This window comes from Candoia aspera, chromosome 10, assembly GCF_035149785.1.
Source record: "Candoia aspera isolate rCanAsp1 chromosome 10, rCanAsp1.hap2, whole genome shotgun sequence".
NCBI classification, from domain to species: Eukaryota; Metazoa; Chordata; class Lepidosauria; order Squamata; family Boidae; genus Candoia; species Candoia aspera.
In genome coordinates, this window is record NC_086162.1 from 21,697,528 (window position 1) to 21,715,356 (window position 17,829).

Sequence of the window (17,829 nt, forward strand, 5' to 3'; positions counted from 1 at the left end):
TTGGAAAGGGATTCTTTATAAGCACGCGGGCTTAACTTCTGCGTAGTTTGCAGAGTTATGAAATCCACTTTTCCCTGGCGTAAGTAATGCCCAGCCGTCTTGGTTTCTGTTTCTTCCCAAAGCCGTTGCCAGAGGTCGGCTGGGGGTTTGCAGGGGTTCGCGCGCGCGGAGGTCTCCGGGCGTCCTCCCGCCCCCCCTGCAGTCCCACTCCTCCTCGCCCACCCCCGGCCCTGTAAGCAGCCATCCCACCCAAGGTGCCGGCTGCTGCCCCTTTAACTGCCCCCGTCGTGAGGTCTGTGGGCGGAGTCGAGGGAGGCTGAGGCGGAGAGGCGGGCTCAGCGTGTCTATGGCGACGCGGCGGTGACGTGCGACGGGGGGGCGTGGGCGTCCCGGCTCCATATGAAGCAGAGGGGGGGAAACGAGGGGGGCCAGAGCCCGAGACCGACCCGGCGGCTGGAGGCTGCGGCGCGAGGAGCCATGAAGACCCCGGCGGACGCAGGTGGGGACTGCCAGAGGGTCCCACGCTGATGCTTGGGGGGCTTGGGGGGCGGGTGGTCTGCTGGCGGATGACCACCGGGACACGTGGGCTGGAAAGTTGGAGGGGATGCAGGCAACTTACTTCCATCCCCCCGTCCTTTGCGGTGCCTCGCCGTTCTTGGGATCGGAGGGGGAGGTGGCCCAGGGCGAGGGTGGACACTGTGGGAGCCCTTCGGGGAATGAATGGGGCGAAGGGGCGAGGAAACGTGGGGAGGGCTGGCGAGAGCGAGGAGTGGATGGAGGAGGGCCGGATTTGCTCCGCAGAGACCACCTTGAGGAAAACCAAGGGAGGGGGCCCTCCAAACGCGCTCGTCCCCTCTGCCCCACCTGCACCCTCGGAGGCGCTGGACTTGCGGCTGATGGAGCTTGTAGTTCGCCGACCGGGCCGGCGCCAGATCGGGGGGCGGGCGAGGATGCTTCTTGGAGGAAGCAGCGAACGCCTCCGCTCCGATCCAGAGCGGGACGCGCTGGCGGGGAGTTGGGAGAGGAAAGGTCCGCGGCGGTTTCGCCTCCCTTCTTGGGTGCCGCCGTAATGGAGGTTCCTGCTGGGAAAGGGTGGGGAATGGTGCCGCGGGCGAGGTCCCCGTCTCTCTCGCGCCCCCCCCACGCCCGCCCGGCCGCCTGCTTGGGATCCGTCTCCGGCCGCGAATGGAGACGGGCAGGAGTTCAGCAGCCCCCGGGGAGGGAGAAGGTCCTTGGCAGGCCGGCCAGAGAGGGGCGCGAGCGGGAGGGAGCCACTACAGGGCTCCCGGAGTTTGTGAGCGGGACCTGTTGCATTTCCCTTCCTCGCTGGTCCTCCGGCTGGCTGCCCCTCCTCCGCCTCGGGTTTGCGAGTCGTTGCCCGCCTTGGGGACCGAAGAAGCGGTTGGAGAAGCCGAGGGCAACCCCCCCCCCCCGGCCTTCGAAGCGGGAGGCGGATGAAGAATGGGGGCGGCTTTCGAAAGGGGCGAGCCTCAGCGGGGGCCCACCTCGTCTGCTGCACACTCGGATCCATCTCTCGCTCCCTCCCTCGTTCATCCCCCCCCGCCGCCGCCGCCGCCGCCAGTTCTGCAGTGAGTACTGCAGGCGAGGTGAGGGGGCCGGGGAATGAATGGGGTGGCGGAGTTGATTTGAGGGGGTGGACTGCGCGCGCGTGGCATTTGGGAAGGAAAGGGCCTTGGATTGAGGCTCTTCTCCTCCCCCCCCCCCGCGCCAATCACCGGGGACAGTAGTTTCCTTCTGTCAACTTCTGGCACTTGAACAAGAAGGAAATAAATCCAGATTTCTTGCGGGGGGGCTCGATTTCAAAGTGTTGCACGGATACGAAGCGCCACGTTGCTGCTCCGCGTAACAAACTGAAGCGTCCATAGTGAAGGGGGGGATCTTTTGGAGGCAGGAACAACTCGCTTCCGAGTGAATCTGTGCGATCGTGGGGGCTCTCGCCCCCCTCCCAGCCCTTCCCTCTTGTCTTTATCTGAAACACGGAAGCGCTGGAAAGGTCCAACCGGCATGGCAAATAGGGTCTGGGGGGGTGTGCTTCCGTGGTGAAGGAGAAGTGAGGGTGTGTTCGGTTTTTTTTCCTCCGCACCCCCCGCCCGCTGCCTTTCCTTTTAAAAATCCCCAGAATATTGCGGGCGGTTCTCGGTGGTTGTCGGAGTGTCCTGTCCGGGTGGGGGGAGGGGGCGGGGAGTGGAGAAAAAGTTGCGAAGCTTTCCGAACTGGAAATCGGGCGTTCAAAAAAGCAACTTTTGTTTCCGACCAACAACGCGACGTTAAGGTGGCCCGGACCGGAATGGGCAGTGGAAGCGCGAAGATCTCCCCCCCGCCTCAAATCTGAAGTAGGAGCATGCAGAAGGAGCCAGGTAGATTCAGATCGGGAGGGGGGTGAGCGGGGGAAACAGCTGGGCTCTATTTTACCTTTACTCTAACAAGTTGCGACGACCTTAAATCTACCCACAGTCTTGCGGGGAGGGGGTTGGCGAGTTAAACTCTAACCTTAAACCCAGGACTTTAACCCTCTATAAAGCTCCCCCCCGGGTTTTTTTTAAAGAGTCCCGCTTTTCTTCGACTCAAACGCCAGATTCCAACCTCGCCTCGGTTAAGTTTCCTGGGCAGGGGAGGAGTAATTGTTATCTTCGATTGGGGAGGGCTTTCCTCCTTCGAGGTTGGAACTGGGAGGCGCTTACCCTGGATTCTTTCGGAGGGCGCTTTTTAAAACGGCTTTGGACTAACTTCCGCGGCGGACGAGTTTTTAACAGGGTCTCTCGGTGGACTTTGCTCCTGGAAAGCGGGTGGAGGGGGGAGGAAAAGGAGACAAAGCTGCGTTTGCATTAAGAGGTGGAGGACCAATTTGTTTGAAAATGGCTTTTAAAAAAATCCTTGGGGGGGTGGATAGGCAGGTTCCCCCCCTTTGCAAAGGCTCTGGGGAAGGGTTGGATAGATTCTTTCCTCTCTTCTCCCCCCCTTCCCTCCCTCTCTCTGGTTTTGTTCAGTGCTTCCACACCATCCCCCCTTGGCGCCACCCTCCCCCCTCCCTTCCTTGCCTGATTGTCTGTCTCCTGGAATCTTGTGTGTCTTTTTTTTGTTTTTGTTTTTTAAGTGCCTCTTGCTTCTGTTCAAACTTGTCTTTCCCCTCACACCTCCTCTTTGCAATAATCAAGGCCACTGCAAACTTCTCTCTCCTCCTTTCCCTTAAACTCTGGGAAAGTTATTTTTTTCCCCCCAGTGCCTGTTTAAAACCAAAAACCAAAAACAAAACTCCCCTAATAATAATTCCTGGGCCTCGCCCAAACGGCTAACAAAATAAATCTGCAGCATGACACCTCCCCATGCTGGAACCCCTCATGAGCACCCGGGGCTCACCCGGATCTCAGCAGCCACACTTAATTTTTCCAAAGCCTGAAACACTTTTTCAAACATGGGGTGTGTGTGTGTTTTCAGCCACGGCTTCAGGGTGTGTGGTGATGGAAAGGGGGCATACGAAACAGTTGTCTGGTACATTGTGTGGCATGGGGTTGTGGGTTTTTTTTGCCCCCCTCCCTTTGGCACACTGCAAGCAGAAAGTCTCTGATGTGGCTTCCCTTTGCTAGTGTGTCCCCCCCTCCCCACTTTCCCCCTCACTCCCTTGCTTGCTCGAAGCCAGAGAATGGTGTGCTTGTGTGTGTATCTTTAAGATGCTGTTGGCATTGGGGAGTGATGTAATATTAAGGTTTTTTTTTTTCTAAGGCTGGGATTGAATTCCAGCCCTTTTAGCTTCTGGCTCCGGGGATTAGTCACAGGGGTGGTGTGGTTTAGAGTGTGTTAAGGAGGGGGCATGGTTTAAAGAGATACCAACACGATTTCTAGTTCTCTCCCCCCTCTTTTTGTTTATTTTTTATTTTTGTCTGTGCATGCATCATCTTCCAGGAAATCCTCAACAAATAATCATAGACTACTTTGTCCAAAATAGACCCTCATTCCTAGGGAGGCGAATCCCGTAGAACTGGCTTTGAGTTAGCAAACCAGACAGAAGGGGGGGGGGGAGGAAAGTGCCTTAAGATGGAGTCCCCTTTCAGCTGAGCTTTGAAATTTAAAAAAATACCAAACTCTGGCAAGTAGGAGAGCCGTTTGAGCCCACAGACACTCACGCTCCCCACACATGGTTGCTCTCTCAGTGGAAAATATGAAGGGCCGGGCAGAGAGCCTGCTGTAAAGAAAATTGGAAGTCAGAGCTGGGATTGGAAACACTCACGGCATTGTGTGCTGCGCTTCGCTTCTCTCACCAAAGCAGGGCCCCTTGTTACTCTCAGCCCCTCCACCAAGGCCTGCTTGGAAGGCTACATCCCATTTCGGAACAGGATTGTAGTTGGCGCTTTTCCCGTCCTTGAGGTGTGTGGCCCATTGAGTCAAGCCCTTTCTTCTGCGATAGGAAGCCATGTGTTGGGAGGATAATGGTTGGTGGGGTGACGGGGACCCCAAAAAGGTGGGGAAGGGGGAAGATGGCAGCGATTAGATCCTTGGCTCTCCCACACGTGTTCTTGCTCTTCCTCCCCCCCTTCATGAAGCTCAGCAGAGGACCCGTATTGGGGTGTGTGGGTGGTACAGACCTGGCCTCTGTGGTAAAGACTCCTGGTGTCTCATCTTTTCCCTCCCCACACCCTGGCACTGGTCTGTGGTTGGTTTGTGCCAGGCCTGGAGGCAATGCCAGCCAACAGACGGGTGTTTTTTTTTTTTTTACTGCCTCCCTCTGGGGGCTTGGCAAAGATGATGGCTGAGTTGGTGGAGATATGCTGGCAATGGTGTAGGAGGGGTGGGGGGGAGGAAATCTAGGGGAAGATTGTGTAGGCTCCCTCCTCTACCTTAGAGATGGGAACAAACAGACCCCAGAAGCTTTTGGTAAGGGATGCTGGGTGGTGGTGGGGGGGGAGTTAGGAAGTCTGTAAGGCAAGGGAGGTTTTTAGATTGACAGGCTGCTCCATAGTGCTCCTGGCTTCCTAATTTGGATTGCCAAAAAAATATATAGGATAGGATGAGAAGCAACTGCGTAAGTGCAACTTTATTATTTTTTTTTAAAGGGAGGGTGGTCTGCTGCATAAAGTTTTTTTTTTCCTGGAAGGTTAGAACTGCTTCAGCCTGATCAGCATTAAGGAACTGAGATACTGGAAAGGGTGGCTGTTGATTGATAAGAGGATTATAAAGCATGGGAAAAGATATTCCATTCCCCAGTCCCTTTCCCGGCTCTGCCATAACAACAGGAATATGCAGGTATCTTCCTGGAAAGCCGCTACCCAGTTTGAGCATCGTAGCAGGCCAGGACCTGGGAGTTCAAATGATGGAGCGGGATTTTGGAAAAGGCTTGCTGTTCCAGCCACTCAGCCTTTTTCGACCTGGGGATCTCCAAACATTTTGGGGATGCAATCCTTGGGGATTCTGGGAATTGGAGTTCCAGCAATCATGGAGGCCGTCAGCTTGAGAACAGTTGAGCAGGCTTCCTGTTTTGCCCCCAGGAGCTTTGCCACTGGCTGGACCTCATCCACAAGCGCCCGGTGTTTCATTTGAAGTAACTTGAGTGTGTGGTATGGCATGCTTCTGCTATTTTTTGCCTCCCTATTCCTTCTCCCATTGGGAGGTAGAGGCTTCCCCAAATTGATAATCTAGATAGCATTCGTATGGGTTTGCCCCACACAGAAAGGATGGATAAATAGGCCATTTTCAGTCCTTTCCTCTCTGCTTACCCCATTCATAAGGTACACGCAGACCATGTTCACATGACCCACCTAACCCAATTAACTGCTTTCCCATCTCTGGGTAACCTTTCTGCCCTGGCTGAGTAAGAATTCTGGTGAGCTGATCAATAAAGAAGCAGACATCTTCTAAATCTTTCCAGCTGTTGCAAAGAAGGCTTAGATTCCATGAGGGTTGTGCAAAATTTGTGAAACTAGAAACAGCATTCGACTCCCTACTGGACCATACCAAGCCTCTTCCTGGACCTTGCTTTTCCTGGGATGGTTCAGTTTTTAGAAGTACAGGTAGTCCTTGCTTAACAACCATTCATTTAGTGATGGTTCAGATTTACAATGGTGCTGAAAAACCCGACTTCCAACCAGTCCTCACACGACCGTCGCTGCATCCCTGCAGTCGTGTGATCACAATTTGGCCACTTGGCAAGCGGTTCACATTTATGATCGTCACAGTATCCCGTGATCATGTGATTGCCATTTTTGACCTCCCCAGCTGGTTTCTGGCAAACAAAATCAATGGGGAACCGTGTGATTCACTTAACGACCATGTAGTTTGCTTAATGCCTTCGGTGATTTGCTTTACTGCTGCAAAAAGGCCATAAAATCGAGTCAGATTCGATTAATGACTGCTTTGCTTAGTAACTGGAATGCTGGTCCCAGTTGTCGTTAAGCGAGGACTACCTGTAACTCAGCCCAGGAAACCACATTATGGAGAGGTGCAGTGTGGAAGCCCAGCCCATTGGATGCCCTAGGTTGGACTGGAAGTGGGGAGCCCCATTTGGCCAGGACTCAGAGGATGATTTCAGACCTTCCCCCCATCTTCTGCCCTGCAAAAAGTTGTTGTGGGGCTCAAGCCCTCTCCTTATGTACAATGCCTGGGGAAGACAGCTGTGTGCAGGTGATAACAAAGACCCACGCCTTGAATTCAACGGGAAAATGTCCTGGGATGTCCATGCAGAGCAATGTCATGATTGTCCCAGTCACATGAGATGGAGGACGCCGTCACTCGGATGGTAGTGGAAGACTGCACCAGCCTATCTGGCAGCACCAGCCTGAGAACAGTGATCCATTCAACGGGCTGGGCAGCTGATGTCACGGTCTCTCCACCACCACCACCGCCCCTTCTTCTCTGCCTTGCTAATTAGTGAGAACAGGCTGTGTGTGTGAGGGGGGGGGGGTTGACTCTGATGATGGAGCTGAAGGAACAGCAGAGTGCGTGTGCTACTGTTTTTCTCAAGCCTTTTTCTCCCTCTGAACCCCTTGCTCTCCAAGCTTGCAAGAACCGGCAGATGGGGGTATTAAGGAAGCTGGACCTGTGGACAGGCAGGCAACCTCCTACTTCCAACATTGCCCCCTCTGGAGGCTCCTGTGGCCCTGACTCACGTGTTGCGCTGGCAACTCGGTGTCCTCACGTTTCCCTTGGGCTCCGAGAGAGGGAGCAAACTTCCCACGCCAGCCCCTCTGCGGCACTTGGAGGTGGCAGGTTGGCGCTGAGAAGGCAGTCGTCCCCACGGCCAGCACGTGCTCCTCTTTATTTTATTTATTTATTAAATTTATACACCGCCCATCTTGCTATAGAAGTGACTCTGGGTGGCCGCCTCCTTCTCCTCCTCACTGGGGTTTGGGAGACGGCTCAGTTGTGGGGTGCTTGTGGCTGTCGCTTCTGGGGTGCTGCCCAGTTCGTGCCTGTCTCTCTTTGCTTCCTCCCGTTTATTTTTAGCTTCTGCCTCCCTTGCTGTTGCCTGTTGCTTGGAGACTAGTACTGTGTCTGTGTGTGAGAGAGAGAGAGTGTGAGGGGGGGGATTGGGTGTGTGAGTGTATGGGGGGTCTTTTTAGGCCCTGTGGTGCCAGGAAGCAAGGAAGAGGGAAGGATGCTGAATTGCACTTGTAAAGGGGGGACACAGCTCCAGACTGGCTGGTGTGCAACTCTGCCCTTCATGGGCATGGAGGGGGGTGCAGTTGAGGCATGCAAGCCCCCCCAGGTTGCAGTGTGTGGGATTGGCTGTAGCCCTCCCACCCCTCTCTCAGGATGACATCACCATCTTAATGGCTCGGTCTCCGCTGATGCCCTTGAACTGGCGCCCGCGTCCCTGGCCTCCATTACAGGGGCCTGAATTATTGATGGGCTCAGAGCGCCTGGGGTTTGGGAAATGGGAAACCACAGTGCCCCCACTCCTCCTCCTCTTCTTCTCCCTCCTCATGAAGCTCTGACACCCCTCCCTGAAGGCATTGGGCACAGGCTCAGCAATTTCAGCCAAGGAGAAATAAAAACATGGGGGTGGATCACTCCTGGGCCACAGGCAGACTGAGTTCAGACAACATGCTAAGCCAGAGTTTCCCCTCCTGTGGCAACTTTCAGATGTATGGACAAGACGGGAAACTTGTTATTTTAAGTCTGGGCGAGCAGAACACACCCAGGCGTGTGTAACTTGTACTGTGGGATACCTAAAAGATTCACGGAGGGGGGAGGGAGACGCATACCCAGTGTAGGTTTTATCCTACGCTTCGCACAGGAGTCCACGCTCACGACACAGCACTTCAAACCCTTTCCCCAGGTTTAACAAAACGCACTTGTGATTTTATAGCTTGCTGGGCTCAGATAAATAAACCGTATCATGGCTTCCAGTGAGGGGCTGGTTTGGTGCAAGATCCTATTGCACAAAAGGTATACCACAAGGGAGGCCTGGTTTGATCAGCGGCTATCACAGCCTAACCGGCTTCACAGGGCTGTTGTAGAAAGTCATATATGGCAGTTCTTCCAGAGGGAAGCTGTACTGTGAATAAAACAGTGTTTCTCCACCTGGGCAACTTTAAGATATGTGGACTTCAACTCCCAGAGCTCCCCAGCCAGCAAGGCTGGCTAGGGAATTCTGGGAGTTGAAGTCCGCGCATCTTAAAGTTACTCAGGTTGAGAAACACTGGAATAAAAGCTGAATTGGTTTGGCCGGGCTAGGGCTGTGAGACAGGGCCAGCTGGGAAGGGAGCCCCGCAAATGGCTGAGAAAGGATGGCTTCTCCAAAAGGGAGGAAGGCCAGCATTTCTGGCTGCTGTGTTGGAACGGTTGTTGATGAAACAGTGGGAGAGGCCCCCATCTTTGGAGAGACCGCCTGCTGTCTTTACTTCTGACTTCCTGTTGACGAGGGGGGCGGAGGGGCCTTGCAAAGAAAACTTTCAGAGGAGGGGGCTGAGCCCCGTTGGCGCAGGCTTTGCCAGTCTTTGCAAGGTGGGGCACCCCCTGCTCATTGCATTGGCCCCTTCCCCAGTTTGGGGGCCCGTGGGATGCTGATGACCGTCTGCGGCCCTGGGCCTTCGTGAGGAAGCCTGCTCTCGAGGGTGGCGGCTTCTCTGCCCCCTCCCCTCCCCAGGAATGCATGGTGTTGGGCGCCGCTGTTGCCTCCTGGCTGGGAAAAAAGAAAGCCTTGTCTTGGAGTTGCTGACCTCAGCCACGAACCATTTCCCCCCGCCCTCGCCCCCCCAGCATGCTGCCCAGGGAGAACATGGCACAAAGGCTGTCCCATTGTCCCCCACTTGCAAACACGCCGATGCTTCCCCAGGTCTCTATGGGGCCCAACTCCTTCCCCGGGGTGCCAGGGCCTTGCTTTCTGAGCCTCCCCTTCGCCGCCAATTCCACTGTGGCGCCCTCAGGTGCCGGGGAAGTTGCAAGGCGTGGGGCTGCTGGGTGGGACGTGTTAAGTTGGGCATCAGGGTGGCCGGGATGTTGCCCTGGCGCTCCAGGTAGGGAGGCTTCCCTTAAGAGCAGAGCTGGCTGCTCCCGCCCTCCCACACTTGGAGGGCCCAGCCTGGAAGTCGCAAGGCGGCTTGGCTGCCCTCCCAGCCTCCTGGCTGCAGAGGGGGAGAGGTGGCGACGGGCGGCAGCAGCAGCCGGTTTCCTGTTTTCCCTCCCCTGGCACACTGGGGGGGGGGGGGCTAGAATCCACATGCCGCAGCAGCAGCGTTGCATCCTGGCGGGGGTGGGGGGTGGCTTTGAGCCACCCAAGGCTCCTGCCAAGATGTCCTGATGAGATGCAGTGAGGGAATCAGTATGGGAAACGCCAGCGCACCTCTTCTTCCAACTGTTTTTCCTGGGTGGGGGGTGGGCGGGAATTTCTTTGCAGTCCTGTCCTGGCATTTGTGTTTGAAAACACCCCAGCCTTCCCAGACAGGGCTGGCTAACTCTCCCCTTGCGACCGCCAGGGTTCGCCTTCCCGGATTGGGCCTACAAGCCTGAGTCGAGTCCCGGCTCCCGTCAGATCCAGCTCTGGCATTTTATCCTGGAGCTGCTGCGCAAGGAGGAGTATCATGACGTCATCGCCTGGCAAGGAGACTATGGCGAGTTTGTCATCAAGGACCCTGACGAGGTGGCCCGGCTCTGGGGGGTGAGGAAATGCAAGCCTCAGATGAACTACGACAAGTTGAGCCGGGCCCTGAGGTGAGCCATGCAGAGAAGGTCATCGAACTGGCAGCAGAGGGCAATTCGAAGAATTTGCTTCCTGCCTAAGCTGGCTTTTACACGCCTGCGGGGTTGTCAAATTCAGTCTGCTTTGGACAATTTACCTCTGAATCCAGATGCTGCTGTGCTTTTTGAAATGTGGGATTAGCACCTGGCGAAATCCCAGCGGGAATGGTTAGAGGGGAATGGTTCAGATTTTGCAAAGTTAAGCAGCTGCTGCCAGCTTTTTAATATGTCTTTAGAAACATGCACATGCACGCAGGCGCCCGTCCATCCACATGCACATGCCGCCCCTCCTAGCTCTTCTCCCTCAAAATATGGAAAACTTCGTAAGTGCTAGTTTTTGAGTGTTCCAATGAAAAATGAGAGTACAAACCTTTTTTTAGCAGTGCAAAATCTGGAATTTTTAAGGGTGTTTCCACTCATCTCCCAAGAAGCTGAGAGCATTATTATCTAAATAGGGTGCTTACTATTCATCTCTCTTTTTAATGGTGCCTTTCAAACAACCCTGCAAGATAGATGGGAAGCCAAGCTAGGCAAGTGTTTAATCCAATGTGTGGCAAGATTTTGCTTTATGTTCAAGTGCTAATTTAGTTAAGACCAGCTTTAATTCACTGGGTTGCTGGTTTAGTTTGTTGGTTTGGTTTATAAAATTTCCATTCATTATTTGAAAATGCAAGGCCAGGGGAACTGTTTCTATATTGCATTCAGAAATGTCTCTTGTATAGCTTAGAAAAGATTCCTATCTGAAAATGTGGAATGCTGCTGCTCATGGAGGACTCATTATAAGACAGGACCCCTTGTATCTGCTGTTGGTTGAATAAAACTTTGGAAAAATTAGGTGTAGTCCTTCTACATGGGGATCTCCTGAAATGATAGGAGTAGGGATACACTTGGCCACCTAGTCCAACTCACAGCTATTTACTGAGGCTTATATGCCACTCCAATAAACAAAAAACAATGGAAGCAAATATTTGTAGCTCAGGGTTGAACTGTGGAGTCCTTGGTGCTCTCTGACCCTTGTTGTTTTCTTGCAGACGTTTCATTGCCAGACTAGGCAACGTCTTCAGTGCGAACAGGGAGAGGGCCTTGCTCTCTGTTTATATACCGTGGTTTGTCCAGTTTGTGTTGGTGGGGGTGTTGTTCTCTCCTTCTCTCCTATGTGTCTTCAACAGACACATAGAGGTAAACAACATTTACATACCATTCAAAAGAGACAATAGAAAAGCCAAAAGACCAGTACACTCCCTTGCTAGCAATCAACAGCCAGATATGCAAAAATCAACACTAGGATTAATACCAGATGAACCATCAAACAGCACAATACACCCTAATCAAGGAACTATTAACTCAATCAACCAAGCAGCAAACAACAGCCCAATCAAGGAACCCCCAAGGAGAGAACAACACCCCCACCAACACAAGCAGGGCAAGCCACCGTATATAAACAGAGAGCAAGGCCCACTCCCTCTTTGCACTGAAGATGTTGCCTAATCTGGCAATGAAACGTCTGCAAGAAAACAAGGCTCGGAGAGCACCAAGGACTCAGGGAAAAAAAAAATTCTTGACTCACATCAGAAGATGCTTGGGGCATACAGGTGCCAGCTCATGGACACTGACAAATCCCTCTTTCCCACATGCATAATACAGAAATAACCCCATGGCTTGAAGGGTAGGAAATGTGCACATGCCCCAAGGGTAATAATTTGGTATTAGCTTTCTTACTTGCATCTACCTGCTGGGGTGGTGAAAATCGACCAGGTTAGGTTGGCTTCACATCCTTATGTAATAAGCAGTTGTTAACTATGCAAAGCTTGTGGGCAAGTGGCTATTTACAAGGCTGTGATAAAATTCCTTCGCAGTCACCAGGCCTAGAAGCGCCTTTCTTCTCAGTACGAACAGATGCTGTTTAACACTTGCTCAGGCGGTAACGCTTATCCTTTCAGGGCTGTGCAGACACCCACAGACTCCCGAGTTTGGTTTCTGGGGTGGGGGCGAAGTGGGACGTGTGAGTCACTGACCCTCCATTCCTCCTCCTTATCATGATCCTTCAGGTATTACTACAACAAGCGGATCCTGCACAAGACCAAGGGCAAACGCTTTACCTACAAGTTCAACTTCAACAAATTGGTGCTTGTCAACTACCCTTTCATTGACATGGGCATGGCAGGTAAGCGTGGTGGGAGGACTTGCAGAGGATTTCGGTGTAGATTATCTCTGGGCAACCTTCTCTCTGCTCTTCTGCAGAAATCCTTGAGCTTCCACTACTAGACAGCCAAAGAAACTTTAAGTCTGAAACATTTTGTTAGTAGCACTGAAAAATAGCAGATGACCGACACCCAACCGCCCTTATGCGCACACACACATACATATACACACCATGGTGGCTGAATTGGCTGTGCACCAAAGGAAAAAAAGGTTCAAAGGTCTTATTTTAGTTATGGAAAAGTATATTTACCTGTCAGGAAGATTATTTTTCCCCTCAAATAATTTAACTTTGGAATGGGAGTGTCCCTGTAGACATGCTGAGAATATGGTGTGGGAGGAGTTTTCTGTGAGAAGGAGGTAGATCACAGATTAAATTCTGGGTTCTCTTCCTTTTGAGTAATGGAGTGATTGGCCCTGGGGAGAAATTGCCATTTGGGAGGAGAACATATCTGAACTGTAGGGTTCAGTCCTCCATGTGGCCAGTTCAAAAGATCCAGGGTGACATGGACGAGAGGCCACCATATCCGGGGATTTGGAAAAGGTCTTTGACAAGTGGAGTAGATATTATTGAGCAGGTCAGTGGTCTTGCAAATCCTTCCTTGAGCTGAATCTGTTCATGGTGGACTTTGGGAAGGCGTTGGTTGAAGGAAGAGTTTGAGGGGAAGGATAGTTCTGCTCTTAGGCCTTTTCTTCCTCCACCCTGTGACGTTGATTTCTCTGATTGGCTTTCTTCCTGCCTGCAGGTGGGGCAGTGCCCCAGAGTGCCCCGCCTGTGCCCTCCGGTGGCTCACATTTCCGCTTCCCCCCTGCCACCCCATCCGATGCCCTGTCACCTGCCGAGGACCTGCGTTCGCCGGGGGTGTTCTCCGCCGTGGCGCGCCGCCTAGCCCGGGGCTCGGTCAGCGACTGCAGCGATGGCACCTCGGCCAACTCAGAAGTGGAAGAGTCTTTGGCCGAAGAGCAGAGACGTGGCGGGGGAGAGGCGGGTGGATTCCGTGGCCCCCCATTGCCCAGCCATCCGCGTTTGACCCATGATGCCCTCTTCAGGATTTATCCTCGCCCGCGGGTTCCTGAGCCTCTCAGCCCGTTCCCTGTGTCACCCATGGCTGGGCCCGCTGCTCTCCTGCCCCCCCAGTTGTCCCCTGCCCTCCCCCTCACCCCCACCCACATGAATTACACTCCCTCGCCCACCCTCAGCCCCATGTATCCAAGCGGCTCCCACTTCTCCTTCAACCCCGAGGACATGAAGCGCTACCTCCAAGCTCACACCCAGAGTGTGTATAACTACCATCTCAGCCCCAGAGCTTTCCTCCACTACCCCAACATTGTCATCCCGCAGCCCCAGCGCCTCGAGAAGCCCCCGCTTCCCCCTCCACCCCCACAGGCTGAGGAGCCCCCAAGCCCTTTCAAATTCAAGCTACAGCCACCCCCGCTGGGCCGCCGCAATCGTGACAAGCAGCCTCCGCCAGCGCCCGCCGTGCCCCCAGGAGAACCCAGCGGTGCCCTCCCGGCTTCCTCCTCCTCCTCTGCAGCTGCTCCGGAGCCCCTTGTCCCCCAGATCAAAGTGGAGCCCATCTCTGAGGGGGAGTCCGAGGAAGACCTCACCGTGGAGGTCACTGACATCAGCGAGGACGACGAGGAGGTCTTCAAGGCCCCTTCGGCCCCCCTCGAGAAGACCGAAGACGGGGAGACCCAGGCTTCGGTGCCCCCCGTGTCTCGGGCTGGGGAGAGGGGCAAGTGCATCCCCCTCAAATTGCGCTTCAAACGCCGCTGGAGCGAGGACCAGCGGCTGGAAGCCGGCGTGCCGGGCGAAGAAACTGACGACAAGAAAGTGAAGGGTGAGGACGATGCCGGTGGGGATGGAGGGGGAGGCCGGCGGATCAGCACGGAGCTGCAGCAGGCCACGGCAGAGCTGACCCTCGAGAATCGGGACTCCTAGACTGGGACGTGTGGCCCCCCCTGGACAGATGGACAAACGAGGGGAGGTGGGCTGACTTTGCTGCCTTAACTCAGAGATTATCTTTTTCCTTTCCTCTCCTTCCCCTTTCCTTCCTTTTTGGGCCTGGAACTCTGTACGTGATCTTCTTCTTTGGAAGCCAGAAAAGTGTAAGGGCGGGGAAGTTTTTACTTGTCTATATGCATATATAAATATAAATATATATATTATATATAAAACCTCTTTGCAAGGGTGGGGGATTTCTAAAAATTAATATGCCAGGTTAATTTTTAAGGGTTCTCTTTTCTCTTCCCCCTCCCCAATATGATAAAAGCCTCAGGACCTTTTTAATTAAGATTGCCCCCAAATACGGTGTAGTTAAAAAAGCATTTTTGTGGCCTTTGTAGGGGGATAGTAAGGGTCATCTGATGAAAGCTACCACCCCACTATTTCCCCCTCCCCCACTCACATACAAGCCTGCAATTAGCAATCTTAAGCACAATACACTTTTTAATCCCCCAGTGGATCAAAAAGAGAGTTAGCCATATATTCCCACTTCCCTCTCATCTCCCCTTCCCAATGCACCGTAAGTGGTTCGTGTGGGATCATGGAGACATCCTTGTTTTGAAAACTCGTCCGTTGTATTGCTGTGTCTTCTAACCTACAAAAAGAGCAAGGCCCCCACATTTTCATGTGCCAGGACAAAGCATTTGTCCTGCCCTAAAGGGAGTCCCATGCCACCGCAACCTCGCCTGTCTTGCCACCCCATCGATGGTTGATGGATGTCTTTGCGAAATTTCATCATCATGGCCAGTGGCAAAAGGGGAATTTTCCATCCACCTTTGGCCACCCCACCAAAGACTTCCCTTCATAACATTGCTATAGGTAACCAAATTAAAAAAAAAAAATACAAGGGTGGGCTTGGGCATAGTCTCTCAGCCTGTCCCACCGTAGGGTTGGGGAATTAAGTGGTGGGTGGGATCTGAAGGGTTTTTTTAAAGTGCCTGTTGAAATACTGTTTCCAAGGGAACCTAAGCAGGGAGTGGGCATTCCTTTTTCTCTGTCTGCACAACTGTTGTCCATGAAACCTGGCTCTTCCTTTCTCCATCCCTGCTTCCCCCCCCACCCCGTCCCCTGCAACCTCAGAAATTAAGGCACTGTTTCCCCACCTCGTTGAATAATTCCGCCTTTCCCTTTTGCAAGGGAATGTCTGGACCCACGCCATCCTCCCCACTTCTGTGGAAGAGGGGCAACAAAGGGGACACTGCAGAGGGATGGTGCCTTGGGAAAAAACAGGGAATCTTGCAATGCACCTAATTTACCTCCCGATTGTGCTCCAAAATCCTTACAGGCATATTTGCCTTGACTTTCAGCTGCTCTCCACTCTGGCAGGACAGAGACTTTCCAGTTCTCCAAAGAGAGAGATTTGCTGCATGTAGACTAAGAAAACCCAAAAGAGCTGGCTATGGGATGCTGCCATTAACCTGAAGGTGGGATCTGGAATTTTAGCTCCTCCCTGTGGGGTCAATATAAAGCAGCAACGTGCTTGAGGGTTGTTGTTTTGAGATATATATATATATATATATATATATATATATATATATATATATATATATATATAGCGCCTTATTCAGATTCTTGTACATATCAAAGAAAATGGGGTGTCGTTCATTTTAAGAATGTAAGAAAAAATAAAAACCAATAAAGGGTTTTGAGATTTCATAACTTTGTGGTCCATTACGAATTTTGGAACATTGTGGCCAATAAATATTACGTACGGTATTTGGTTTTGGGGAAGCAGAGATACCTTGGCGCATTGGGGGAGAAAGAGGAAGCCCTTATCTAGGTAATGAAAATTCTTTGCTAATGGAACCAAAACCGTGTAATATACGCACTATGGCTGAATTTCTCTGGTAGGTGAGGTCAAGTGATAAACCTCACCTGCTTTAAGAAGCTGGAAGTTTGCATTTGTTCCTTCATCTTGTACTTCTTCTCTTGTGCCTGCAAGACCTAATTCTGCCTGGGAGAGTGCACGTCCTGTGTGCACATACACAATTTTATCTTGTCTGCTCTCATTTATTTCCCTTCAACTGAAATTGGGAAAACAAACTTGATTGTAAATCTATAGGTGCCATTTCCCCCCACCCCTACCCCCGCTTACTCTGATTTCTTAGCTTGGCACTGAACTCTAGAGTGGCTTGCTTGTCTTATGTATGGAAACGTATGTAAAGGTTCCTGCTTACCTAAGAAAACCATAGTGTAGTGTACGCTGTAAGGCTGTGGAATATGGCATTAGCTGCAGAATTTGATTTTTTGGAGAATCTCAGTTTTTTTTTAAACTAATCTAAACATTTAGATTGGGCCAACTACTGCTTCCTGCAAGCTTGAAAACCACAGACAGTTGGAGAGGGAGGGGAGAAATAAAGAACTACTCTTACCCCTTTCTTTTGCCACAACTAATAAACCATTAGAGTAAATACTAAATAAGCAAACTCAATTATCCAGATTGTAAAATTTGGATTGCTTGAGGCAGACATTTTTTTAAAAACTTTTTTAAACAAAAAAGAAAGGGATGGGTTTGTTTTAAGGAAGTTAATGCTTTGGGTTTTGTTTTGTTTTTTAAATAAGTTTAATGTTTGTTTTAAGAAGCCTGCATTAGGACCTGGAGTAACAACACCCTTCCCATTGCACACTATCTATATACTACCAAAACTTCATGTCTGTTTGATACTTTGTAACCTTTAACTGGGCAAAATGGTGCATCGTAGGGCAACAATTTTTGAACCAAGGTACCTCAAATGGGGTTACTTAGAGAATGCACCCAAAATCCAGGACCCATGACGCCCATGGAATTGAAATTCAGCAAATTTTGTAAGACTTTTTATGACATAAAATTATCATAAAACATTGTATGACATAATACAAAATATCATAAAACATTTCCATGGTCAGCTCCTGATGTTTGACTGGGCTATACAGTTCAGTAGGAATGACATGGGCTATTTTCAAGGCAGATCCATCTCTGAATATCTCCCTGAATCTTTAAGAACTTCTCCAGTGAAGGCAGGACATTAGAAGCTCTGCCATTGTTGAAGGCATTGAGGAATCTGGTAAGGAAGTATCTCTGAAACAATGACCCAAGATGTCACGGGTTGCCTAGTCACCTGCTAAAATTGCCATTGCTACCACATCACTATGCTTGCTTCCAGAAATACTTGTTTGTGTTGAAAGAAAATGCCTTGGATCCTGCCCTGGGGAAAAGTCCTGTCTGCTGTCTGCCTGGTTGTATTTCTCTTCACCCATTCCTCTTTAAGGCTGTAAATGCTGAAGCAAAGAACCTCAAGTGGGGAGGGTGGAAGGCAGGGGTGCTGACTTACCATCCCCAAAGCAGCACTAGGCAGACACTGAAGGAAGATCACCCTCAAATCCTCTTGCATTTTCAGTGTCCATAAGAACAGTGTTTCAGCTGGATTTTTTTTTTTTAGACCTCCCCATAAGCA

At 51.7% G+C, this 17,829-nt stretch overlaps 1 protein-coding gene across 4 annotated transcripts; it reads left to right on the forward strand.

Moving 5' to 3' along the window:
- Positions 1-417: 417 nt before the first annotated feature.
- On the forward strand, positions 418-16,054 carry ERF (ETS2 repressor factor). 4 transcript variants are annotated; one of them, XM_063312580.1, is made up of 5 exons: positions 483-499; positions 2,294-2,378; positions 9,930-10,164; positions 12,240-12,355; positions 13,137-16,054. In XM_063312580.1, exons 2-5 carry the CDS (start codon positions 2,363-2,365, stop codon positions 14,330-14,332), a joined length of 1,563 nt encoding a protein of 520 aa, XP_063168650.1. In that variant the 5' UTR covers positions 483-499; positions 2,294-2,362; the 3' UTR covers positions 14,333-16,054. The 4 variants fall into 4 exon arrangements, with proteins under 4 accessions (XP_063168649.1, XP_063168650.1, XP_063168648.1 ...); XM_063312581.1 differs by lacking the exon at positions 483-499 and adding an exon at positions 1,012-1,029; XM_063312579.1 differs by lacking the exon at positions 2,294-2,378 and having other exon boundaries at positions 418-499.
- Positions 16,055-17,829: the final 1,775 nt, after the last annotated feature.

Bases quoted from the DNA above. Each gene is read 5' to 3' on its own strand.
- ERF (XM_063312578.1), top strand. From the start codon at position 774: ATGGAGGAGGGCCGGATTTGCTCCGCAGAGACCACCTTGAGGAAAACC. The intron at 1,030-9,929 runs GTCCGCGGCGGT...TGCGACCGCCAG, and splicing joins GGGGAGTTGGGAGAGGAAAG to GGTTCGCCTTCCCGGATTGG. The intron at 12,356-13,136 runs GTAAGCGTGGTG...TCCTGCCTGCAG, and splicing joins CATTGACATGGGCATGGCAG to GTGGGGCAGTGCCCCAGAGT.